The sequence below is a fragment of the Lygodium microphyllum genome, chromosome 2, assembly GCF_053477565.2.
Source record: "Lygodium microphyllum isolate KBCC chromosome 2, Lygodium_microphyllum_v1.1.10, whole genome shotgun sequence".
Lineage (NCBI taxonomy): Eukaryota > Viridiplantae > Streptophyta > Polypodiopsida > Schizaeales > Lygodiaceae > Lygodium > Lygodium microphyllum.
This window is the reverse complement of record NC_141136.1, coordinates 167,224,414-167,251,433: the sequence shown is the minus strand read 5'-3', so window position 1 is coordinate 167,251,433 and position 27,020 is coordinate 167,224,414. Positions and strand designations below refer to the sequence as shown.

The 27,020-nt window shown below is 41.5% G+C and overlaps 1 protein-coding gene across 2 annotated transcripts in view; it reads right to left on the bottom strand.

The window, feature by feature from the left end:
- Positions 1-2,696: 2,696 nt before the first annotated feature.
- LOC148040585 (uncharacterized) overlaps positions 2,697-27,020 on the bottom strand; it is a 43,619-nt gene continuing 19,295 nt past the window's right edge. Inside the window, exons 2-10 of one of the 2 annotated variants that reach the window (XM_087701085.1) lie at positions 20,822-20,917; positions 20,632-20,706; positions 20,452-20,520; positions 5,202-5,278; positions 4,997-5,085; positions 4,127-4,256; positions 3,949-4,039; positions 3,796-3,861; positions 2,697-3,211 (exon numbers count right to left, since the gene is read on the bottom strand). In XM_087701085.1, the coding sequence (XP_087557211.1) occupies positions 3,095-3,211; positions 3,796-3,861; positions 3,949-4,039; positions 4,127-4,256; positions 4,997-5,085; positions 5,202-5,278; positions 20,452-20,520; positions 20,632-20,706; positions 20,822-20,917 (810 nt within the window). In that variant the 3' untranslated portion in view covers positions 2,697-3,094. Of the gene's footprint in view, positions 3,212-3,795; positions 3,862-3,903; positions 4,040-4,062; positions 4,257-4,996; positions 5,086-5,201; positions 5,279-20,451; positions 20,521-20,631; positions 20,707-20,821; positions 20,918-27,020 lie in introns of those variants that run through there. The other variant, XM_087701087.1, reaches the window with a different exon arrangement.

The following is a 27,020-nucleotide window of genomic DNA, read 5'->3' as shown; positions in this document are numbered from 1 at the left end:
AGTTGAAAAGTACCCCTAACCACCCCAAGCTAGCATATAAGGTCAGATTGGTTGCTAAGGGTTTTAAGCAAGAACATAGTGTTGACTTTGATGAAGTCTTTTCTCCTATGGTCAAGATAACTACCCTGCGCTTAGTCTTGGCTTTTTTTGCCCAACTTGACTTGGATCTTTATCAATTGGATGTTAAGACGGCTTTCTCACATGGGGACTTACATGATGAGATCTACATGGAGCAACCTCAAGGTTTTGCAAAGCTTAGTAAGGAACACCTAGTGTGCAAATTGAGGAAGAGTCTATATGGTCTAAAGCAAGCACCTAGGAAATGGTACAAGTTCGATGCTTTTATACAATCACATGGCTACAGTCATAATGCTATGGATCTATGCTTGTACATGAAGAAAGCCTGTGATGGTTCATTATTCATTTTTGTACCCTATACGGATGACATGCTTTTGGCAAGGAAAGCTCATGATGAGCTAGATGCTCTTAAGGCTCAGCTCAAAAAGAGCTTTGAGATAAAAGATCTAGGACATGCCTCTCATATACTTGGTATGCACGTTACGCGTGACAATTCTCAATGACTACTCTTTGTCACAGGAGTATATCCATACAATCCTTGAGCCCTTCTATATACAAGATGTGAAGCCTATTGGCTGTCCATTGCCTTCTCATGTGAAGGTTTCACAAGCCAATTGTCCGGAAACAAATGAGCAAAAGATTGAGATAGCCAAGATTCCCTATGCATCCACAGTGGATAGTCTTATGTATGCCATAATAGCTACCCATCTAGATATTGCTTTTGCAGATGGTGTTGTGACACGTTATATGGCTACACCTAGTAAGAGGCATTGGAATGCTGTAAAATGTATCATGAGGTACTTGAAAGACACTACTGATACGTGCATTTGTTATGGCAGCTAGGATACAGAAGTCATGGGATACACTGACTTTGACTGTGTAGAACATGCAGATAGTAGGAAGTCCACTTCTAACTATGTGTTCACTTTTACTGGAGGTGGTGTTTCATGAATGTCCAAGATGCAGAAATGCACAACCCTCTCCACTACAGAGTCCAAGTATGTTATAGCCATTGAGGCTTGTAAAGAGGCTATCCGGTTAGGCCGTTTGGTTGTTGACCTTCGTATGACAAGTAGTATCCCTACGCTGCATTCGAATTCTATAACTACTATTCAGTTAGCTAAGAATCCCCGATCTTTCATGCGAAGACGAAATACATTAACGTGAGATATCATTTCATTCGTGAGGTCGTTGAGGACAAGACTGTTGATCTTATCAAGATCTCGATTGACCAAAATCCTACAAACTTGCTCACAAAAGGTCTCTCAATGAAGTGTTTTGCCTTCCTTAAGAAGAAGATGGACTCAGGATGAGATGACATCTTTCCTTATCCTGTTGTACATGTGTACACTTGTACTTTTTAGTTTTTTCCCTACTCACTAAGGCAAATTCACCTTTAAGTGAAAGGTTGTTAGGGATAAATACACCTCTACCTAACCGCCCATGTATTACTACACTGACAATACCCGCACTTGCACACAAGTGACAGGCGCCCATCACTATCACTTCATTCTTTCAATGGCATTTGAATAAAAATAAGGGCGATCACACAATGTGATCATTGAAGTTCTCTCTCTCTTGCTTTTGCTTCTTTCACCATAGCTCTTACTCCCGCTCGTGCTTCCACTTCAAGGCTCACCTCCCTTCAATATATTTCTTATCTTGGCCAAATCCTCTAAATGAGAAATAATTCTCAAGTACAAACAATCATTATTCTCTCCTCGCACAATGCTAATGTCGATCCTTCGCTAAAGAATCTAAGAATGCCATAGATGCTCTTTGTATCAAAAATCCAAGTCATTTGCTCACTAAAAGGGTCAATCTGTTTTAGGTTACTTCCACGCCAATCCCCAAGAGACTTGGAAAACCTCAAATATTACAATGCAACTAAGTTTCCATGGTTACTTAGATCCACTATGACAAATTGCTAGCATGTCAAAGTGGAAGGGCTATGCTCTTGGATAGCATTCAAAGGATGCTTAGCCAAAGTCTGGAGCTTCTTCCTAGCTCTCATATTGAAGCCATGAATGATGTTTGCAAACCTCATACTATCCAAATCCTCTTTTCCATTGCCTACGATTGGTCTCATAGGCAAGAGAGACAAGGCCTCAAACTTGTGTGGGTGCTAAGGTGTATGGTTGCCAACATCTTCTTCTTTTGGTTAGCTAGGATGTGAAGAATGCAGCCATGAAGATGGCCCTTATCTCACTCTCTTGCTGGTGTTCATGCACACTATGCTTGAAGATCTCTCTCTCTCTCTCTCTCTCTCTCTCTCTCTCTCTCTCTCTAAATTATCCTTTACCTTCTCCACCAAGTTCATGTGTGATCTCTCTTCACTTATTCGAAGAAGAATAGCAAAGTCTTTCCAAAATAAGGCATTTGAAAAATAGCAAAGCTTTCATAAACCAAAAGCTTATTTTGATTTCAAAGAAGAAATTATCTTAAATTTATTATTCTGTTCTTTTATAGTCACTAGAGCAAAGAGCAATATCATTTATATTGAATATATAAACAAAGAAATTATTATTATTGAAGATTGGCAATCTAACCAACTAAATAAGATTAATCTTATAATGCATAAGTTGATTTTGTACATCAATAATGATTTTGCACATACGTAATGTTTTAATACATGTATTCTTGTAACAATCAGGAATTCCTGTATCATACTGGTTTGCCCAATCGGTAAAATAATCACACTAGTGTAGGATACATACAAATTTATTTGGGCTGGATCTGCGGATTTCTTTTTAACCATCATCATGTTTGTGTTAAAAATAAATCAAAGACCTGATGAAATATTTCAAGTCATGAACAAGGAATCGTACACAGGACCTAAGCTGGAAGTTTCTAGAACATCATACACGGTTTCATTGAATTGTGTGGGAAGTAAACACTTAAGAATCCCGTCTCATTCATTGTCACCCACCAAAATGAAAAGAATGGACCTCATTATTGTACAATCTCCGTCCTTTGGAGTTATCATATTTGGAGCTCTGCGTTGATAATCCTGAGTTTAGATCCCCTCAATTGCCTGTATGCACTCCAACATGGATGCTTTCTTTGACATGGCTTTCATCAGGGCATCATGGACCTCGCTGTTTGTCTTGAGAAGTGAAGCTGCAAACAGCACCTGAATGGTACATTCATGGGCAATTACATCATCAACATTCAGAATCAATGAGAAAGTTACGAAAAGCTTGTTCTTACACACCAAACATGTCCTTCCTTAGCTGAAAACAGTACAACAATACAAGGTTCTTATGCTTTATGTAATCTGAGACTCAACAGACGGAGGACCTGTGTATTTAGTACATATACAGGAATCATTAACCATAAATTCTATTCAAAGCATAGAATGTCCTCTTGGAGCAATCCAAGGGCCTTCCCTATCACTAGTATGCCTCAAATGGCAAGCATAGAGGTCCAAAACAGGATTCTTATAGGAAAAGGCAAATAGCCCTCGCTTAAGCTGCTTGAATTTCATCCTCTCACGAGAAGGGAGACACAAGCTTCTTGGCTGAAGGGATTGAGTATACCAGGAGAATCACAATCTAAGCATTGAATGAAGCTATGGGAACATATCTATTTCAACTGGCCAGGGCCAATTTAGCCTATAAATACACAAACACATATAGCAGTAAAGGTGAAGTTTTGAAATGCCTGCTCTGCAAAGACGAATTGATGCAGTAATTTGTGCTTTAAGTAAAGACTTACAGCCCATCTTGTGAGATTCTGCTGCTGATCACTGCTCAATTGAGGCTTGCTTCTGTTGATTAACCTCTGAGAGAAAAATAAGGGTCCAATCATGATATCAACAACTCAAATCAGCAACAAGCTCTAATAGCTGTAGAATGATACCACCAATACCTGCAATGAGAATAAATCTGCTGATTGACCTGTAACTTTATCATACTTCAAACCCTCAGCTGCCAAGCCAGCCATAGCAACAACTGCTAATCTACAAAAGCACGTGATATGTACCAAGAAGGTGTGAGTTGTCAATGTACTGTAGAAAAATGAAAAGAAACTTGGAAGGTCACCATACTTGTCCAAATCCTTTGCATCAATTTTCCCTTCATAGATGCGTTTCTGCATTTTTTCATCAACGAGATTAACATGTTCCTTCCCAGTGTCTAAAGAATAATCCACGATAGGCACACCAAGAAGATATGCAACTGAAAGACCCAAAATTCAATTATATTATTTGAGACATCACCAGAGACCATTTTATGTTTTCCAGAAAAATGCACGAACTTCAATCTATAGCCAACATGTCACCAACTATATAACCAGCAGAAAATATTATGCACCATATTGTGACATAATGCGTATCATATTTCTCAAACATTAAGGACCACTCCTGCTTCAATGTCTGAGAAATGCACTTGTATGCATACAGAACTACAAACTTTTGTAGCTCAACCATAGGGTGCATAAGACCTGTAATTGTACTCATGATGCATGAATTTAAGGAAGAATGCAACCGATCCCATATAAGATCTCCCTTGGCGTACAGAAGCATTTTATGGACTGTTTAATTTTGTTATGGTTGGAGCCTCATCCATTACAATATAGTAGGACTACAAAAAGCAGCTGGCAGTTTTCTGCCTTTAGGGTTTGAATCTTCCCAACTCAACCGGGGGACAGAGAAGGAACTGAAAATCGAAGGCACAGATAATAAGTTCAATCTTCATTTGTTTAATGAACAGTTCTTATTGAAAAACCCCCCTGAGTACAAACCGGAAATGCTGTGATATGAAAAAAGAGTGTATCCCAAAGGATTTCAGTTGGCACTATAAGCTCCTTTGGAACCACAATTGTACTAGAAAACTGCTGATAATCTGTTGAGAAATACAAAATGGAGAGAGAGAGAGAGAGAGAGAGAGAGAGAGAGAGAGAGAGAGATGTCACATGCCAAGAAAATGCGCTGCCTCATGCCTGAGAACCCGCTCCTGATAGTCTTCAAAAAGTGAAGAAAATTTCACAATGGCTACCTGCAGCAGACTGCAGAATTCACAAATCAGCACGGAATGTGTACACTTAAGATAACATTGCAGATTTACCAACAGCTATGTAACCTACAATAGCATCTAGTCTGTGTGTTAAACAGAAACTCTTACCCCGGTGCAATACTTCCAACTGCTAAAACAATCAGGGAAATGCTCCCTATTAAGTATGGTACAAAAAAACCCCAGTCCTGGGTGATCCAACAGCCAAAGACATCATTAATGCTCATCCTTGATCTATTATCACAATAATGTATGTAACCAAAGCACGTACTTCTTAAGCATCAGTAAGAATGTACAATAGCATCAAATCTTGTTCTACACATGGAAAAGATTCAAAATTCAAAAAAATAATTTCAATATATACATAATTTACCCAATCTGTATATCAATGGTCTATTTAAGGTGCCGCGAGGAGCCTAGTTTCTCACGAGAGACTTTTCCACTACCATACAAGAAAGAGCACCATGCCTTTGATACTGAAAAAACTTAGTACAACTGTAGTCTGCAGGACAGAAGCAAACTGTCTACACTGAGGGTAGCCCTGCATGTTGTGTGAGCATTCCATTGCTGCAACCATACTAGGAAGGGGAGAGACACAACCCTAAATGACTTGCTGCAGATGTAGAGGTGGTATGACTGGAATCAGCAAAGTCTTCAACGTTTTCTGTAGGTCCTTTGCCATCCAGATTGGAGGCCTCTTGATAAGTTTCAGTACAAGAACCACACTTGGATACCTTGATGTCTAAGTGGAGATTGATAAAACAATCAAGCAGGAGATAGCCCAACTTCTCCTGACCATCAAGGGAGGTTGTTGCTAGTATATGAAAAGCTTTCCTAGGCAGGTGAAGTATTGGTACAAACAAGGTTCTTAACAACACCTAATCCACTATCTCTTGTCAGCCTTTCTTCAAGTCTTGCATCAATAGGGTGGAAAGGCTTATCAGCATTTTTTCAGTCCAGTAAGGACCAAAGTATCTTGGCTCATAATGACACAGCCCCAAAGGAGAAGGAAGCCTTGACAATGTGACCCCATGAGTAAACTTTATGTTTAACAGTGGATTTTGGGAGTGGAACCTTGGAAGGAACGATCAGAGCTTTCCCACTTTAGTTCTTCTAGGAGTAAATTCTTGAAAGAGCTCTTGATGCACAAATCTCAGGGGTGCAGCCTCACTTTATGAGGAGCCTAGCATCAGATGGACTTTTTCCAAAGATAATTGCTAGGGGCGTCGCATCTGTTTTGTGGACAGATTTGAAGTAGCAACTTTACTTGAGGAGAAAAGGATGAAGCATCAGTAGCTTGGAACCCTCACGTTACTCTATATAGTCACATAGTGGATGCTTAGACCATATGCCAACCAAGTCTGCCAATTCCTAAATGGATTGGTTATAAATGCACTGCAAACACCCCATAGGCACACATGCAAGGGTCATGTTGCCTATGTATCTTCTCCTGTGCTAGTTTGTTTCAACACACTTTAATGTGCCATTTTGTGCATGTGAAGAATGTGTGAATGCACTCCCCACTTCCACATTTTGTTAAGTGCCTCATACAACATGCCATACTTGACCATTAAATATTCACTTATTTCTGTGATCAAACATTTCAAGGAAATTGAAAGAATAAATTTTGAGGCTCGAAATTCAATTATTGAGCAATGCATACAGCTATAGACACACGAAAGAGAGAGAGATAATTTGAGATTGAAGATGGGTAAACTCCCCCCCCCCCCCCCCGGCCAAACGAGGCAGCATGCAGAAACTATATTTCAGTTCAAACCAAGCCTCTCGGAGCTGATCTTAGTTACAATTGACTTGAGATTCAAGAGAAGTATTCGCCCTAATAGAGCATGCAAAATATGCAAGTGCACACATGCAATCACGGAGCAACAAACCACCTAGTTCTTTACAAATTGGAGATATATATATTTTGCATATAGAGAGAGAGAGAGAGAGAGAGAGGTGATGTGACCTACTCTGCTGCTCTGTCTGCACCCCCGCACACTCTGTCCACAACCCCTATCCCACCCTGCTGCACGCCTGCTCACAGTTACTGTCCGTGCCTGCTGACTGCACCCAGTCCCAGCGCAACTGCTCCCACCCTGCCTATTCCTGCAGCATGACTCCCCCACCACCTGCCCTGTGGTCACTGATCACTGTGCAACCGTCCTGGGCCCAGTCCATCATCTGCCCTGCAGGCCTGCCATCTGCTTGTCCACTGTGCCTGTGCTGCACAGGGAGCAATAATCTATTATATCCTCCTATGCATGTCATCAACATATCTGTCAAGCTCTAGGATGCTTGAATCAGCCCAACTCAACTGCTCAATCAATCAACATCATGGGAATCTGACGGGGCCTTCCAAACAATTGACGCAACCTTGCAAATCTCACACAACAGCCTTCCAACAGGCTTCTGATCAGTGCAACACCTCTACCACCACTAAGCTCTATCACCCACCTCACCTAGTCATCATCAGCAATCGCACCACTCACCTAGCTGAATTCACATCCACCTTACCACATCGCCACCCCCAGTACCTCACAGCTATCACCCATAGCTGGCTGCTAACACCCCTTACCTATTCACCATCTGTCAAAATATGACTGATCTGAAAGTAAACTAGAGAAACTGTAGGCTTTGTGGGGAAAAACAAAGTGTGTGTGCAACAAACACTGAGAGAGAAGAAACTCAAAAAACACAGCAGAAGATAATGATGAATGATGGATTGGTGAATCATGCTAAGTGAATCAAGCTGATACAATGGAGCCAAAGCTTTGAAGATAATTGCATTGACCTGTCTAAATCAAGCAGCAGCACCTATAGTGAATCTGCACAATGAAGGGAGCGAAACGCAGTTCTCTGGCAATAGGATATCAAAGGTAAATGTCGAAGATGAAGGACAACTATCGAAGGAGTGGAACACAGTCCTCTCGAGCCGTTGCAGTGGAAGAAGACGATCACCAACTATGAATGTGTACTCTGGAAGATGAGAATCAATAGGACAACCTGTCTGATGAAGAAATCTAACCTCTTGTGGAGCAAGAACTGCAAATGCAGTCTCCTAGGATAGCAAGTGCCTATTGGAGCCAACGTCGATGGTGGAAAGGGATTTGGCTGGCAAAACACCACCAAATAGCTAACGCCTAATGATGAACAAGGTCGCCACATGAAACAAGAGCCTCTAGTCTAGAAAATGTAAATTTGAAGATGACGCCAAATGAAGGAGTGCTGAAGCTAAGTGGAGAAACTGCCAAATGCAAGTAGAAAGATGATGCCAAGTGGAGCAAACTTGATGCTTGACGGAGGAGCGGTCACCTAAGGATATGTGTAGCTTGTGGAGGCCAGAAAACCCCAAATGCAAATACCTAGGTCCTAGAGCTGCAAAAGATGATGCCAACAGTGGAGTGAGGTCGCCACGAGGAAAGAGAAGGTCTGCCACCGTAAACACAAGGCTGAAGGTGATGAAGACAAGGTGCTTGGCAAGTGGAGGGATGGAGACAATGGAAGCCGTCCATGAATTATAATATCCTCCTGAGGGGTATGAATAGCAATGGAGAGGTTGGAGAGAGAAGGGAGAGATGTGGAGAGAGAATGAAAGAATGTCAAAAGACTGATTGATGATGTGTGATGGGATAAACCGGTGGAATCAATGCTATATTTATAGGCACAGACTGTCTAGAGTGTCACCCATTGAAGTCCCTCAGGTGGCTTGAGAGGCACCCAAAAAGCCTTTTTGGGGCCCCAATGTCCATTGTCCAAGATTGTAAGTTAATTTGCATCTCCCAACCTTTCTACAGCCTTGCTTCGAAGATTACAACGTTTACAACATTGAGTTTACTAGAGGTTGAGAAATTTCAGATTTCTTTGCTCTAAACTTTAATCTACAACAGAAATTAGGGTTTAGCAACAGCCTCAGGAAGCGTGCCAAAAATTGGAAGCTCCAAGACTTGGATTCAACAGCGTTGAAGCTGTTTTTAGTCAAATTCAAGTGGAGGGACCAGCAAATCAATGAATTTGGGGCACTTTCTATCTCTATCAAAGCGGGTTAAGGCCAATTGACTGCCCAAATCAAGGGGCAAATCAGATTGAAGATTTGTTGGTCATTTTGGATAGTAAGGGGAGTTGAAATACCGAAAGGGATTGGGAAAATCCCATTTTACATCAACTTCTTCTTCAATTAAGTTAAATAAATATTGAAAGCGGCACCAATTTTGGGGCCAACAGGGCGTCCATTGTCCAAGATTGTAAGTTAATTTGCATTTCTCAATTTTGTAATAAATGCTACTGCTGTAACTAAGTTGTAATTAGGAAATTACCACCCATCCACGGAAGGAAGGCTGGTTACATGCCCCAATGAAATCTCTGTAGCACATTGCAATGGTCTCTAGGACATTGGGGCACCTGATGATCCTCTTTTTGCTCATAAGGATTTAGTGCACATCGGATGTGTCTTATGGCCTTGAGCATAGTATTTTGATAGCCAATGTAGAATCATCTTTGTGGCATGTAACCAGCCTTCCTTCCGTGGATGGGTGGTAATTCCCTAATTACAACTTAGTTACAGCACTAACATTTATTACAAAACTGAGAAATGCAAATTAACTTACAATCTTGGACAATGGACACCCTGTTGGCCCCAAAATAGGCGTCGCTTTCAATATTTATTTAACTTAATTGAAGAAGAAGTTGATGTAAAATGGGATTCCCCCAATCCCTTTCAGTATTTCAACTCCCCTTGCTATCCAAAATGACAACAAATCTTCAATCTGATTTGCCCCTTGATTTGGGCAGTCAATTGGCCTTCACCCATTTTGATAGAGATAGAAAATGCCTCAAATTCATTGATTTGCTGGTCCCTCCACTTGAATTTGACTAAAAACAGCTTCAACCCTGTTGAATCCAAGTCTTGGAGCTTCCAATTTTTGACACGTTTCTCGAGGCTGCTGCTAAACCCTAATTTCTGTTGTAGATTAAAGTTTAGAGCAAAGAAATCTGAAATTTCTCAACCTCTAGTGATCTCAATGTTGTAAACGTTGTAATCTTCGAAGTAAGGCTGTAGAAAGGTTAGGAGATGAGAGAAAATGTTGAGGAGAGAGAAAATTCAAACTTTCTTTGCGAAGAACTGAAGAAAATCTGTCATATATTGCTACTGCCCTGTCTCAACAGCTTGTAGATGCAATCATCTACTGTTGATTGGTCTTCTCCTGCCCTTGGCTGCCTTAGAAGGTCCTCCAATGGCTGCAAATTAGACCAACAGCATCTCCTCCCTCTCTCTTGCAAGCTGAATACACTAAAAATGCCTTTCCAGCCTCTAAAGACGTTTTTCAATCTTGCATGGGCATTTTTGACAAGTGACAACCTTTCCAAATAGTTTTTCCACCATTATCCATAATTAAATATTAATTATCAGTCTTTCAATACTGAAAATTAATCTAATAATTATTTCAACGCCCTGAAAAATAATCTGACTACCCAATAATTAAATTGGCTAGGCAACTTCCATCCCCAAGTGTCTCTACGTCATCTTTGACCATTAAATTGGCGTTAGGTACCATTAGACGCCATCTCAAACAGGGAAAATAACCCAAACATGAAAGAACTTTGATTCCAATTTGACTCATGTCTCCCAACTGGTGCCATGCCATAAAGAAACACTTGGTTTATTGATAATGGCAACAACATGGTCATGCACACTAGATACATGCAATGGATACAAGGTATCACTCTTAGAGCCTCTAGCAATGTCCCTAGATCCCTTACATATTTTCCATTTGCCATCCCCAAAAGTAGTGTGATAGCCATCATCATATAGCTACACTATGCTTATCAAGCTCTTCTTGAGTTGGGGTACATGCCTCACATGATGAAGAGTAAAGGCTGAACCATGCTAAAATTCCAATTGCACACTGCCAATGCCTACAATATCACATGCATAGTTGTCCCCCAAGTGGACAATACCATGTCTGCCACCATTGTAACCAGTAAACCACTCACAGTGGGGTATAACATGAAATAAAGCACCCGAATCCAAGATCCAAGTATGCATGTCATCATTGGAATTTGTTAGATTCAATGAGTGTGTACTAAAGCAAGAAGAGACAAAGAGGATATCACCAGTGCTATCACTCTCATGGCTAACTACATTGACTTCCTCTATCTTGGCATTTCTCTTCTTTACATGCTAGCTCTCCTTTTCTCATACTTGTTGTCATCAATCTTCTTACCCTTGCCTTTCTCTTTCATCCACTTATAGCAATGACGCTTAAAGTGACCTTTCTTGCCACAATGATGACACTCTACATCTTTCCCATGACATTTACTATGCCCTTTATTTTCATATTTATCCTTGTGCTGAGACCTGCCTCTAATACCACCTCAAAATATCTAACACTGTGAAATTTGCTTTCTCAAACTCACCATTTGTCTGTGGATGGAATGATGATAAGAATTTCAGCATGGTACCCATATTCTCAAGCAACCCCTTCCAAAATAAACTAGTCATCCGAGGTCTTGATCACTAATGATCGACTCTGGCATACCATGATACTTAAAGATATGTTGCAAAAACAATTGTGCTATATGATCAACCTTTATTTTCTTCCTCACTGGAATGAAATGGACTTCTTTCCTTTAGAATCTCCCTGATTTTTCAATTTTCCACCTTGTTTCTTATTAGGACAATCCCTTGCAATGTGACCCTCTTGTTCACAAATAGAACATTTATTTGCAACCATCAATTCCCTACGTTGTGCCGATGTTTTCAAGCCCTTTCCTTGCTATTTTGGCCACTTTCAGGCTGTTTTTCAAATTTGTTTCTTTTCTCAGCCTTAAACAACTTTTCATTCGGCTTCTCCCCACTCTTTAGGAAGCCTGAATCCTTCCCATGCAGAAAAGAATCGGCTGTAGTAACAATCTCTATGACCTGAGACATGCTAGATACGATGGATTTAATGCAAAAATCCCTAATTCCTTTGGGCAGCCCACAAACATACTTTTCCACTTGCTCATAAAGGGATATGGGGCGATAAGAAGTAATAGGCAGCAATGCATCTCAAAACTTCTTATTACATTGCTCCAAATTCTTACATTCCTTAGTATCCAGCTTATTCCAAGCTGTCATGATATCCACCTCAAAGGTACTTATCAACCAATTCGATGCAAACATTTGCTTGAATTGTACCCACGTTGAGGGTGCTCTACCTTGCATCAAAAGAGTGGACCATCACCATAATGCATTTCCTTTTAAGAAAGTGGCTGCCTTTTGAATCTTTGAGGACTCCGTGAAGTTTTTCCCTGAATAATCTTGTTGAGCTATCAAAGCTTTTAACCTATCTTGAACACCACTAAAGGACTCAAACTTCACTGCTTTTCCACCCTCATCATAGTCTTTAACTCGCCCTTTGGGTGTCAAGTTGTCATACACTAGCTACTACAAAAAGGGTGCATTTGCTGAATCTACATCAAAACGAACAACAAACAGAGCATTTGCATGACCAATATTCATTCCTTAAGCCCCATAAGCATTCAAGGGTGCACAAGCAGTATCAAACATGCTACTTTGTGCCCCAAGCATCAAGACAATGCTGCCATACATAGAGTTTTGTATATTTCCAACCATATCCGAATACATTGGGCCTTGCACACCATGCATTGGTTGCTGTATACCATAGGGGTTTGCGTCGTGCGTTCTCGTATGCAGTCCTTGTCCAACTATAGCATAAAAAATCATGATTCCAACAAAATATCATGGCAGCCCCATCATAGCATACATAGCCACCTATCCAAAATCCATTGGATTGGCACTTCCGTGATGGCTTTGCACTTGCATTTCTTGCCCCATAGATACCAATTGTTTTATTTCATAAATATCTTTGGGAGCTTCAAATGAAAGGTTTGGCATTATCTTCGATGCATCATGATGTTCCTAAGGTTTGGCTTGCAATCAACAATAGCACAAAGCTTTGGCTTGCAATCAAGTGACTCGGGCCCACCAAATCAAGGGATTGAGTGGTAATTGCGGCAATGTAACCATGAAATAAACCTTCCTTCCATGGATCGTTAGTAATTCCCTAATTACAACTTAGTTACAGCAATAACATTTATTACAAAACTGAGAAACATGAATTAACTTACAATCTTGGACAATGGACACCTTGTTGGCCCCAAAACTGGCGTCCCTTTTAATATATTTATTTAACTTAAATGAAAAAAAGTTGATGTACAATGGGATTCTCCCAATCCCTTTCGGTATTCCAACTCCCCTTGCTATCCAAAATGACCAGCAAGTCTTCAATCTGATTTGCCCCTTGATTCGAGCAATCAATTGGCCTTCATCCACTTTGATGGAGATGGAAAATGTCCCAATTCATTAAATTGTTGGTTCCTCCACTTGAATTTGACTAAAAATAGCTTCAATCCTGTTGAATCTAAGTCTTGGAGCTTCCAATTTTTGACACACTTCCCGAGACTGCTGCTAAACCCTAATTTCTGCTGCAAATTAGGGTTTACAACAAAGAAATCTGCAATTTCTCAGTCTTTGGTGATCTCAATGCTGTAAATGCTATACTCTTCGGAGCAAGGCTGTAGAAAAAGCTGGGAGATGAGAGAGAATGCTGAGGAGAGAGAAAATTCAAACTTCCTTCACGAAGAACTGAAGAAAATCTGTCATTTACTACTAATGCCTTGTCTTAACAGCTTGTAGATGCGATCACCTGTTGTTTATTGGTCTTCTTCTGTCCCAGGCTACCTCAAAAGGTCCTCCAATGGCTGCAAATCAGACTAGCAGCATCTCCTCTCTCTCTCTTGCAGACTAAATACACAATAAATGCCTCTCCAACCTCTAAAGACGTTTTTCAATCTTGCATATGCATTTTTGACCAATGGCAATCTTCCCAAATGGTTTTTCTAGCATTATCCATAATTAAATATTAATTTTCAATCTTTAAATACTAAAAATTAATCTAATAACATATTTCGGTGCCCTGAAAAATAATCCATTTAGCCAATAATTAAATTGGCTAGGTAACTTCCATTCCCGAGTATCTTTACACCATTTTTGACCAATCCATGAAATTGGCAATAGGTACCATTAGACGCCACTACTCTGGTGTCACCAATTGATACTTATGGCCAACAACCGGTAGCAGATACCACTAACTACCTTTGCACCATAACTTATAGCAACTTTTGCCTTTGGCATCCCATGATTTCCTCAGGTCCTGAGATCCATGTCAAAATATGACTATTGTAAAGAAAACCAAAGAAACAATAGGCTTTGCCATGAGAAACTAGAGTGTGTGCGGAAAACATTGAGAGAGAAGAGAAGCACAGAAAACACAGAAGAAGATGATGAAAGACATGAATCAAGCTATTATAGTGGAGCGGAAGCTTCGAAGACAACTGCACCGTCATGTTTGAGTCAAGCGGCAGCACTTATAAGAAATATGCACAATGAAGGAAGAAAAATAAAATCCTTCAGTAGTGGAACCTCAAAGGTAAATGTTGAAGGTGAAGGACAGCTATTGAGAGAGAAAAATGCAATCCTCTCAAGCTACTATAGTGGAAGAAGATGATCACCAGCTATAAATGTGTACTCCGAAAGATGAGGATCAACAGGATGGCCTAACTAATGAAGAAATCCAGCCTTTGGTTGAGCAAGAACTACAAAGGCAGTCTCTTGATATAGCACGTGCCTATCAAAGCCAATAATCCTGGAAAGGGATCTAGATAGCAAAATGTCACCAGATAGCTAATATATGATGATGATGGAGGTCACCAAATGAAACAAGAGCCTCCAGTTTGCAAAACAATAATCTAAAAATGAAGGAGTCCTAAAGCTAGGTGGAGGAACTGCCACAAACGCAAGCAAAAAGATGACACCAAGTGAAGCATTGATGTCAGAGCTAAAGGAGCAGCCACCAAAGGGATAAATGCAGCCTGTGGAGACTAGAAAACCCCAAATACAAATGCTTGGAGCTGCAGAAGCTAACACCAACTGTGGAGTGAGATCACCAATAGGAGAGAGAAAGTGAGCCACCATAAACGCAAGCTTGAGGGTGATGAAGACAGGGCACGTGGTAGTAGGAGGGATGGAGACAATGAAAGCTGGCCACAAACTGTAATGTCCTCTTAAGAGGTGTGAACAACAATGGAGAGGTTGGAGAGAAAAAAGAGAAATACGGAGAGAGAATGGCAAATGTAAGAAGAGTGATTGATCATGTGTGATGGGATGAATGGGTGGAGTCACTGCTGTATTTATAGGCACAGACTCTCTTGAGTGTCACCTACTGAAATCTCTCAAGTGGCACCCCAACTCTCTTGAGAGGCACCCAAAAAGCCTTTTGAGGGCTATAAATGGAAACCAAAAATAGGAATGGAGGGCAAAATTTACTAAATGACTTGGTTACTCAACACCACCAACCTTCACTTCCCTACACACCTACAACACTTGCTTGTGGTCTTTTCATCCGCCATCATTGCTTGCACATTACCTCCCTAAACAGGCCTCGCAAACTGCTTCATTACTAACTACAGCCTTTCTTGCAACTACCCAACACTACTCCCGTCTTTAGCTACACACCCTCCCCGCCTCCTAACTTGTCTCAACTCTGCCTAAAAAGCCCTACTTCCACTTGCCTTCACCATAAAAGCCCTACTCACCACCATCTTGCTATAGAATAGCCCCGCCTACAACCATCCTTGCCTGCCACCATCTTGCCCTCCTCAATCCTCCCTCCACTATCATTGCCCTAAGGTGCTCCCTTCTATCCACGCCACACCCACGGTACACACATGCTTTCGCTTCTTCATCCACCCTCACAACCTTCATCCAGTTCCTCACTCCATCCATCTCCCCTACTTCGACACATCCCCCTCAAGTGCCAGAATCACCACAGCAAAGTTCGATGCCAATTGTCTAGTCAAAGCCAGCACCATAGTCACATGGAGCTAGTGTGTAGCACGTAATAACACCTAGTTCCTCACCATCACTAGGGGGCTCTAGTCCAGCCCCCCACACACACTTAGCTTATGCCTTCCCACTGATTTACTTCGCTCCGAGCTAGTGTGTCACACAAGATAGCACCCGGTCCCTCACTACCACCAAGGGGCTCTAGTGCAATCCCGCGCACACACTCAGCCAATGCCTTCCCGCCAATTTGCTTCACTCCAAACACGGAGTTCGTAGTCAAGGACAAAGTGACGACCATTGAGGTGTCTTCTCTAGCCTACTTTGGGCTTACTAGAGGAGACCACTAAAGAGATTACATTTAGATCCAAGAGAGTGGGTGTGGAGGGATTTGTTCCTTGATAGACCCTACAACATGGCCTTCTTTTGCTACGCTACTAGGCTGGGGAGGAGAATACGGATGGGCTAGCAGATCAGAGCACAACCAGCAACCACCCCCCCATTGGCACAAAGGGGGGATCATAGATGAGTTTCTATATGACTTTTGGAGAAGGCTACATGATAGCTTCAAGCCTAGGAAGATCTCCCTCTTCCTATGGCTTGTAACTCACAAGAGCCTAGCAGTTTGGCGCATGGCTTGGATATAATAGGAACCCAGTAGCATGCGTGAGATATAGTGAGCTAGTAGAGACAGAGAGACACTGCCTATGGGACTGCCCTAGAGCCCACAAGATTTGGAGGAGCACCCTCATGATGATTTTTCCCAGCATAGTAGAGACCATGGTGGCAACCTAGGGGCTATAGTACGGGTCACAAATAGTGGCCCAACATGTGGCTATGAGGTTCTTTAGAGAAGCTATTCTTTTCTCATCATTGGACAACATCTGAGTAGAATCCCCACTCCAGATTACCCATAGGCGTAATGGACCCAAGGACACTACCACAGACGAGAGTTGATTGCCAATATCATAGCCTATTATATTTGGACTATGAGATGTAGCCACGCTACTGACCTTTCAAATATATCCACAATAGAGACTCTACCAAGGATCTGGACTTGGAGGTTTGGCTACAACTTGATGAAGAGGCCTTCGAATTCCTTCCAGCATGGAGTTAGGGAGCTAGTGGCTTCTCTCTTGAAGTGGAGTTAGGTTCTACAGTTCATCCAATCTAAGACATAGTGCCCATAGTTAGACAAAAAGAGGGCTGGACTTAAGGCTTGGACATGCTTTTGGGGTTTTTTCAATGAGCAATGTTGCACTTGGATCATTCGATTAAGTAGTACTATAAAGGCCCTAGACTTTTGATTGGCAAGTCTTGACCATGTGGATGTCATCCTTGGAATGTCATGGTTGTTTGATAGTCTTCCTCACTCTCTATAGATTATAATTCTTATGTAATCTCTTATGAGTTTGATGGACGATTTTTTGTGATCAAAGGTTGTACACCCTCTGAGATCATAAAATCTAATGTAAATATGATATTAGCCTTGGAATTCAGCAAATGTTTCTCTGGTCCAAATATTGTTTCTCTGGTCCAAATATTGAATGATGATAATTCTCATGTTAATAAGTATTTGGATCCCTTACTACACAAATTAGTGATGCCTTTCTGTCTGAATCACCCATCGGAATTCTGCCATCTTGCACTACAGTAGCACACGATAGAGACATTGCTCAGGAGCCATGCTGTCTCTTGGCAATCACATAGGTTTAGTACAAAAGATAGCTAGGCAACTACATGACCATCTTGTGAAAGGATTTCTTGAACCTAGTAAAACTCTGTAGGGCACACCTTGTCGCAATTGACATCAGCATCCAACTAAGGCAACGTCACCCCCTACTACTTGCACATGTGCTACTTTTCATTTACAGTCACACCTGCTGTGTTTTACCCTGCTGGTCTGCTGCAGCAGCATATTGTGTGCACACAGTCTACCACCTCCATTACACCCTACTGCCCTACAACGACTGTATGTAGAATCATTACAACAGCTCATAGACCTCTATTTTGCTGCTGCTCAGAATCTTCTCTATGTCAGCAACACTTTCCTATCAGAAACTGTTGCATTTTGGCCCTCCTGCTGCCTTCACAGCTGTTTGACATCTCTTCCTCATTATCTGGCACTGAGCAGCTGTAGTTTGCTGCACTCAGGATCCATTGGAGAATGTTACACTCCATCCCTCAGCCCACTCCTGCGAGCTACAAGAGACAATGCCTATTGGACAGCCATCGACTCCTTCAGCATCTCGCACTTCATATACTCACTTTGTTCATTGAGTTTTCTTTCAACATTCTTCTTCATTGGCATTGTTGTCTAAGTTCATCATTTTAGTTGTGTTCATACACTCTCAATGTGCAAACCCTGGGGTATCCTCATATGGTATCAAACTTGCATAGGTCATAGGGTGTTAGTGTGATTTCCTCACACACTTGGTAAGGGAGATGGGCCAAATGACTACTTACAAGGGACTAAGACACATATTTGTCTAATTGGTTCACAAGGGCAGATTGGGAGCAGCTTCTTTCCTCTGAGAAAAAATCTAAGAGGGGTGTCTAACTGCATTTCTTCATATAGGGTCTATTGAGCTTCGAAATGCCAATTCATTTACAAGTAGAATTAGAAATAACAATTGCTTTTAACACGTTATTTGCCATACAATGAAAGGTCAAATTATTTGATTATCTTGCTTAACACAATCCTTCAGGCAAGAAGTCTATATAACTAAGATTATCCCATTGTTGAAAGGTTTACAAATTGATGTTACTTGGAGTGTATCATAAACGTGGTTTGCTAGTTTTGTGAATAGGTAAAGCTGCATGCTAGACCCGAAAGCTAGGTGTCCATGACAATGATTGCGAATACTTATTTTGACAATGCATCTGGCAGTCTCCATTTTGTAAGGCTCTTCTAACAGGCACAAATGCCTAACGTCCTCCAGCCACTTAAAGCCTCATGAGCATGACAATAGCTAGTGAGGGCAGGTATCTTATAACATACCATCTCAAAAGCATTCTAAAACATTGCTCGTTTTGAGACCATCCCAAAGAGTGGATACCAGCTTTCCACCACCACAAATGACCTTTCTGAATGTCCAATGCAGCTCATCCAGAAATCCGCCCCTTCAGAATCCTGGACTAAAAGGACACCTCCAAAAAATGCACATCAGAGACTATCAATCCACCAAACAGTATGCACAACTGTAGATACTGCCACTACAAACCCAATCAAGAAGGCAATTACCAGAAAGAGCAGCTAGTCCAGGGCCTTGCCCACTCGAACACTTTGTTCATCCCCTTCCTTGGTAATTCTAAAAGCATTCTAACGTTGCTCATTTCAAGACCATCCAAAGAATGGATATCAGCACCATACTGTAGTCTTTCCAATGCCACAAACAACCTTGCCAAATGTCCAATGCAGCTCATCCAGAAATCTGTGCCCCTCCAACCACACTCTGGACTAGTAGAGACACCTCCAAAAAAGGCACATCAGAGACTTCAAATACACCAAACAGAGCACGCAACTGTAGAAACTGCCACTGCAAACCCAATCAATTAGGCAATTGCCAGAACCAGCAGCTATTCCAGGCTCTTGCCCACTCAAACACTTTGGTCATCCTCTTCCTTGGTAGGGTCACTCAGCAGGCAGTTCTCCATGCACTCAAGCTCCACTATTCATTCAGCTTGCGAGCCGTTCTATGGTGCATAGGACCAATGCCAATGCGTGCTCTCTTAGCTACCATTTTTGATTGGGGGCACCTCCCCTTGTGAGCATTTGGGCGTGTGCTTGTCTCACAAATAAAAAAGGAATGCAGCAGCTAGAAGCAGCCATGGGAGAAAACCAACGAACAGGGATACCAATGTGTCACTATGCAAGTACAGGACTGCCATGACTCATAATGTTGAACTCGCAGCTAGTTACATTAGTCAGTAATCACAGCCACTAACACGAAATCTCAAAAGGCAGCACTTACTTCAGACAAAAAAGGAGCATGTCAGAAGCTAGCAGAAAGTGCAACAGATTGTCGCCATGAGATTGATACTGGAAGCTTCAGACCCACCATCACCAGCAGACTATCCATAGTCCTCCAGTAGGTAGTTGGGCAGTCTGCAGGATTGCTAGCAGCCCTGAGCAGAAGAAAATGCAAGAATTACCCCCAGCTCAAGCCAAAACTGTGATTTTCCCTCAGCCAGTGGGACTAAATGCAGCTATGACCCTTCTCTCACTTAAGATAAAAAGCCTGTCATCCGAAGTTCAAAAACTTGGCTGGGACTTCAAACATTCAAGCAGCACCAATCAGGTTAGAACCTTTAGAATATTGTATATTAAACAAGTCTGACAAGCACTCTACATCATGTCCAATTAACCGTCCTGTCGCAACATTTGCTGATAATCCTGTAGATAGCAGGTCAGAAATAAAAATAAAACCGTCTTCTAGAATAAAAGGAATTTACCCCTGGAAGTTGGCCAGCAAGTACAGCAAGAAGACCAGTGCTCCCAACTACTGTCCATAAAAAAGCTGCCTACATCAAGTCTTCCACAACTTAGATACCCAAGCATTTTGACAAAGCTAGGTAAAGAAGAAGATTGGCAACAAAGTAACAAAAGAACATCTCTCATCAGACTCTACTTACATCATCTCGCACACTTGGTATAGCAAGATTTTCAGCATTCTTTATGCCAATAGTTGTCAGCTCACGGATAAACGTCTGGAGAAATAGTTATTAAGGTTATGTCGCAAAAATCTCCTAAAAGAGGCTGCTGATTGCCGAGTAACTATACAAGTAGGCTGCTTATTCAGAAAGTGGTTGAGGAGAAATGGACCGTGCGGCGTGAGACATAAGGTTGAGAGTTCCACAATTTAGCCCATCCTGCTTGACTTAGCTGTGTTAATGCTTCTGTCACAGCATCTCCATCTTTCTGTAGTGCAATACACTGGAATATTCAGTACGTTTCACAAACTCTAAAGACGAAATTATACTTCTACACAAAATGTGTAAATGAATAGAGCTTTAAACATCCAAACAATTTGGCCATCTGTGAGCAACACAACCTTTCAATGTACCATTTTTTCTCCATCTACTACTAATACAAGTTATGACCCCTCCCTGTCCCCCGGTCCTCTCTCTCTCTCTCTCTCTCTCTCTCAAAGCTTTCATGATATAAACCCAGGCATGTTGCTCCAAACAGATGTCCTGTAAGAGAGCTAATCGAATAGCCACCATGTGTTGCTTGACATCCAAAGAGCAGCCCCACCCATATGCTTTGGAGTAGTGAAATGGCCCCAAGTTACCCAAGTTTAACCAAAAGACTTCCTTGTTCCTTCCAGAGGAAAATCAAATTGGTTGCACCAATTCATTCAAAGATTTCGGAGTCGAAGGTAAAAATGGTAGGAAGAAGGAAGTCATACTAATCATGACACTCTTGACCTCTTTTGAGACAAACATTAATATGCAAATTTATCCCTTATGCAACCAAGCATATGATACTAATTATAACACTTGTGCCACTTCTAGATGAACATACAATGGCCAGCCTTAAGATTTCCAATGCACAAATTCATCCATTATACAACCAGACATCAAGTCCAACAAATTCTAAGGTGTCACATCTACCCTAATGGGATAACCCAAAGTCTAGTAACCATCCCTCTGGGAACAATCCTGCCTTGCCATCCCAAGTCAGTCAAACCTCAAACCATGCAGCTAGTAAGAACTACTATGCAATCCCAATGCTAACCCCGACAAAGCCCAGGCAGCCATAGCCCTTGCCACATTATTTTTCTCAGCCCTGAGAAACATGAAAAAGTCATCACCAACAATTGACCAACAAACTTCACACCACTATGGAGGGTGTTGAGAGGGCATCCTTGCCTCAAAATTCAAAGAACAAGAAATAGTAATCTATTCAGAGACCCCTCCATTAAGCACAATTCATGCAGTCCCACCTTGACTAATAGCAATATGATGTCAGTCAACTGAGGGCCAAAACCCATAGCAACCATCAATTCTTATAGAAAGGGTCAACGGACATGATCATAGGCTTTTTCCATGTCAAGTTGGACCATTTCTACTTCCTGTCCAGATGCTTGTGCATGATCAATTGCACATTGAACATTTAAGGATGCAATGCAAAATACCCAACCCCTAATAAAACCATAGTGTTGAAGATGAATCAGCATGGGAAGTAATTCTCACAACTTTTTTTCCAAAACCTTAATAAAGATTTCATAGAATGACCCCATAATAGAAATTGGCCTCCACTCTAACTCCATTGTTGTAAGTACTTTAGGAGCAAACAAAGCGAGGTCACTTTTCAATCAAAAAGCATCACATTAAACCTCCATACCTCCGGATACATGAGAGTGAGAGGAGCCTTGAGATGCTCCACATACTCCAAATAGTTCATTTCACAAGCCGTCCCAACATGGACTCTTTCTATGAGGAAGATGCAATAAAACAGACTCTGCTTCATCCTCTGAAATGTCTACATTTCTGCCCACTCATGTGTGACTTGATCGTGGACAAATCTAATACATACCTCCGGCCTGCACTAGCAAAATCTGAAACAATCTCTACCAACTTCAAAAGAATAATCCATGCACATAGTATGAATTGTTTGTGATTGCATAACATTAGACCCTGAGAATCTAGCAAATGCACAATATTTTCTTGTGCATATATTTTATGCTATCTCGCAAAGAAATCATGTGATTGACAATTATTCTCTCTCAAAGCATCCAACTGAGCCAACAACTTACACATATTGTTATGCTTGCATAGAGGTCATTTGACATGTCAACCTCTACAAACAAGTCTCCAATTCTGAACAAGATGATCCAGCTTGTACCAATTCTTGTGATGCTGGCATGAGGCCAAAAGACCTTCCAAATGCTATAAATAAGCTCAATTCAGTAAAGCATGTTGCACCCCATATTCAGGGCTGGCTTTTGAGCATTTTACTAAAAGCAGACCAAGCATTTAAGCTCTCTAAATACACACAATGGTTGAATTGAGGAGCCACGTATTGCACACAATTAAAAAACTAATCTTGGTGCATGAAACTTTGATTGAGGCATAATGGTAACCATCCCAACAAAGCTTTAAAAGCTTCAATCAACTGATGCAACATTTCCAGCACTATTTGATAATGATCAGAGAGAACACGTTGTCTTTCCACCCTTCTACTAAAAATTTCTACTTTAAAAAATCCATTGGCATACATAAATCCTACCCAAGGAAGCTCAAGTGTCAACATGTTATTGGGAATGGTATGTATACCCAGACTATGAGGGGTGCAATCAAGAACATGTATTTTGTTTCGAACATAATCCTTCCAATACATCCCTTGCTTGGGGTTCCAAGACATCCCTCATAGAATAAGATGATGTAGCATGTGCTAAGCATTCACATGTATTAAAATCTCCAAACAGGAAACCTAACAAACCAAAGAAAGACATTTGAGATTAGCCCATAATTGGCAATCCTCCCTTGTAGAATTCTGAGCATAAGCATCCACCAACCACAATAACTCATTCTCAAACAAGACTTCCACGATGCAAAATTGAACACAGATGTCTTGTATAATCAAAGAAGACTGCAGTGATGATTGGATGGCAAAAATAAACCTGATACATTTGCCACTGTAAAAATATATATAATTCTAATCAACATATTTGCTTCCTACAAGACAATGTTATTTATGCTCAACAGCACAAAAAACATCCCAATTGCCTTCAAATATACCTAGGCACATCCTATCCTACTTAATTTGGTTGGGAATAAACTCCCTTCACATTCTATTGTGCAATCTTCATAATGATAAATCTACGTACTTGCATTGGAGTCTCCAATCCCTTCCCTATATTGTGAGCTTGTTTCCTCCAAATTTTTCTATTTCCATCATCAAAATTTGGATAAAATCCACCTTGCTGGTTCCCCTAGAGTCATCTATATGAGGATAAAAATCACATTACAAATGGAAAGTATCTCTACATGTCACAAGCTGCCTTGAGAATCTAACAAAATAGATGAACTCCCTTGACCTTTCACATGTCAAGATTAACTCATAGAATTAAAAAAGCCGCCTAAAAACTCCTTACATTAGTATTGTCTTCATTGAAAAACCCCTGGTATTGTATTGAATGAAAATCCTTTCCTTTTTTATGAAGATTTTTTGTCACCTTTGGAGCTAAAGAGGAAATATGTTGTTGAGGATGTCACCCTTAACAAATATTCCTCTTAACCACTATCACCCAAGCTACTTTCCCCAATTCACTTTTAGAAATTTTGTCAGCTCATGAGTGAGTTTAGGCATGTGCAATCATGGGTTAGGCATTGTAGACTACTTTAGGTATTTTTTATTGTCATCTTTCTAGTGATTTGGGCCATTACTAGCAGACCTATTATTTGTTGGCATTATTTTATGTGTATATATTCGGATCCCTCTTCAGTCTAGATTGTCATCTTCACTTGCAAATTCTCAATGTAGATCTTGTTGGAGAGAGCGAGCCAGTGCCAGTGACTCACTATATGCAATTGTCTTGTGTTTGGTATATGGATTCCATTTTCCGAGCATATCTCTAAGTTCTCCCTTTGCAATATCATATTTGGGGTGTTTAATCAGTGGCAAGAGCTTTCATGGCTATCTAAACAAGGCAATAATTGATTTCTTTCATTTTCTCATGATAGAAGTGTAAATTTTCTCTTCCACATTCTCTAGCCATTTCTCAAATTGTCTTAGCAGTTGTCACAACTCTATAGAAACAGAATTTGTATCCTTTTTTAATTTGTCTATATAATGATTTATTAAATTTGTTTCCTTTGCACTAATTAGATATAAAGAAAAGTGCATTGGAGCTGGCCACTGATGAGTGGTCACAAGTTATGGTGGACCCACGCGGTGGATTAGAGAAAAGATAGTTCACACTTCCACCTATATGGCCCGATTGGGTGCCTGTGACCAAAACTCACGCATATCAGGGTTAGACTCGCACACAGAAAGGATTGATGCCTTGGTGCAGGTATACTTAAAGGAATAGCTCGAGCACTGATCATTTGAGTCTACAACCCTCTACATGCATTGGAATGTCATGTATCACTTGAAAATGTATGGTGGATGCATGCAAGAAGGGCAAGGTATGCAGTCATGGAAATGGTTTCAGCAATAGAACTATGGATGCAAATTATGTATGGCTCTATGTGGCATTGAGAGCCACCGTTGAGGCCCTGGATGTCTTGGAATAAGCACCTCACCATTGGGATAAGGTATGCTCCTTCAAGGAGTCCTTGCAGGGTATTGCAGATAGCCAGTCCCACACAGTCAACCCGCAAAAGTCAATTACAGCAAAGCCTTCTTGTGTGACTAATCGCAGGCCCTATAGCTCGATTCAAAGAGGGCATCCCCCCCTTCGATCTAAACCAAAAATCTCCCCATTCCGCCCTACGGTTTGGGAAATAAGCTCAATTTTGTGCTCAGAGGTACTGTGGGACAGGCAACAGTCCTACACAGTCAGCCCATAAAAAGTGATTATAGCAAAGCCCTGATCAATTACTGTCAGACATATTTTTACATAGCCTTATAGAGGGGATCGAGAGCTTTAATTTGAATCATAAAGTTTGGCGATCGGAGCTTCCTAGCTCAAGATATTGTCATTTCTGTAACAAGGGGTCTGGTGGACTGCACTTGGGATGGCAGGCCACAAGGGTAAAGCAAAGGCCCAGGAGGACTCCCAGCGTGAAATAAGGGACTCCCGTGCCTCAATGAACGATCCTAGCTCAACCTAAGAGGATCGTGAAGACATGTTTGGAGAGGGTGCCCCCGAGATGAACCGCTTCGCTATGCTCAACCATACTCTATGCCAACATGAGACCCGTCATGCTGAACGACATCGAGAGATGGAACAACGCCATAGGGAGATGGAAACCCGCCAAGATCACCGTCATTCCGAGATGATGGCCAAGATGGACTTACTCATCGAGCGCATGGGCACCCTCATCCCCGCCATTGCACCCCCCTCAAATCGACCCAAGGAACATGTCCCTCCCCGTGAGGCTAACCGCCCTCCCCCCTTGGAGACCATGCGTAGCCCACAAGGTTTTGGTGGTACCCATGGCGTTCCCCATAGCACTTATGAGACGGGTGAACCCTCCACTCGACATAATGAACCCCTCCTTCCCTCCCCCATTACGAATCCTTCAAGCCCATCCATGGGACCACAATTCCCCCATAACGGAAGCTATATGCACACTCATGGGAATGGCCAGCAAGGGCCAAATGTAAATCTTGGGCAGCATGGAATGTAAGAGGTACATGGGCAGCATGCACATGGCAATGGGCAGCATGCATATGGCAATGGGCAACATGCACATAGCAATGGGCAGCATGCACATGGCAGTTTTGGGCAGCATGGTCATTTTGGACAGCAAGGTCCTAATGTGAAATTTGGTCCTCATGTAATGCATGGGCAGCATGCACATAGCGATGGGCAGCATGCACATGGCAGTTTTGGGCAGCATGGTCATTTTGGACAGCAAGGTCCTAATGTGCAATTTGGTCCTCATGTAATGCATGGGCAGCATGGCCCCCATGGAAATTTTGGACAGCCAAGGTTTGGACAGCAAGGCATGTATGGGCAACATGTAACACATGGCATTCATGGACAGCAAGGCCCAAATGAGCTGCGTGACAAGATTGTGTTTACTAAGTTTAATGGGCAGTCCTCATCCCCGGCTGAAATAGAGGAATCGACCTCTAAATCGGAAGCCTATTTTCTCATTTACCCCCGTACCGATGAGACAAATATTATTTTTGCCTCCCTTCATCTGGAAGGTTTTGCCCACACATGGTAGAGATTTATTCAAAGAGAAAATCAGCAGTTTCATGATTGGGAAGATTTCAAAATGCATATGATCCAAGTTTTTGTCTCCCCGATAGAGAAAGAACGTTTGGCTAGGCAATAGTATCAGTTTGATCAGCGAAATCTCACCGTGAGGGAGTATACCAACCAGTTTATGAATCTATC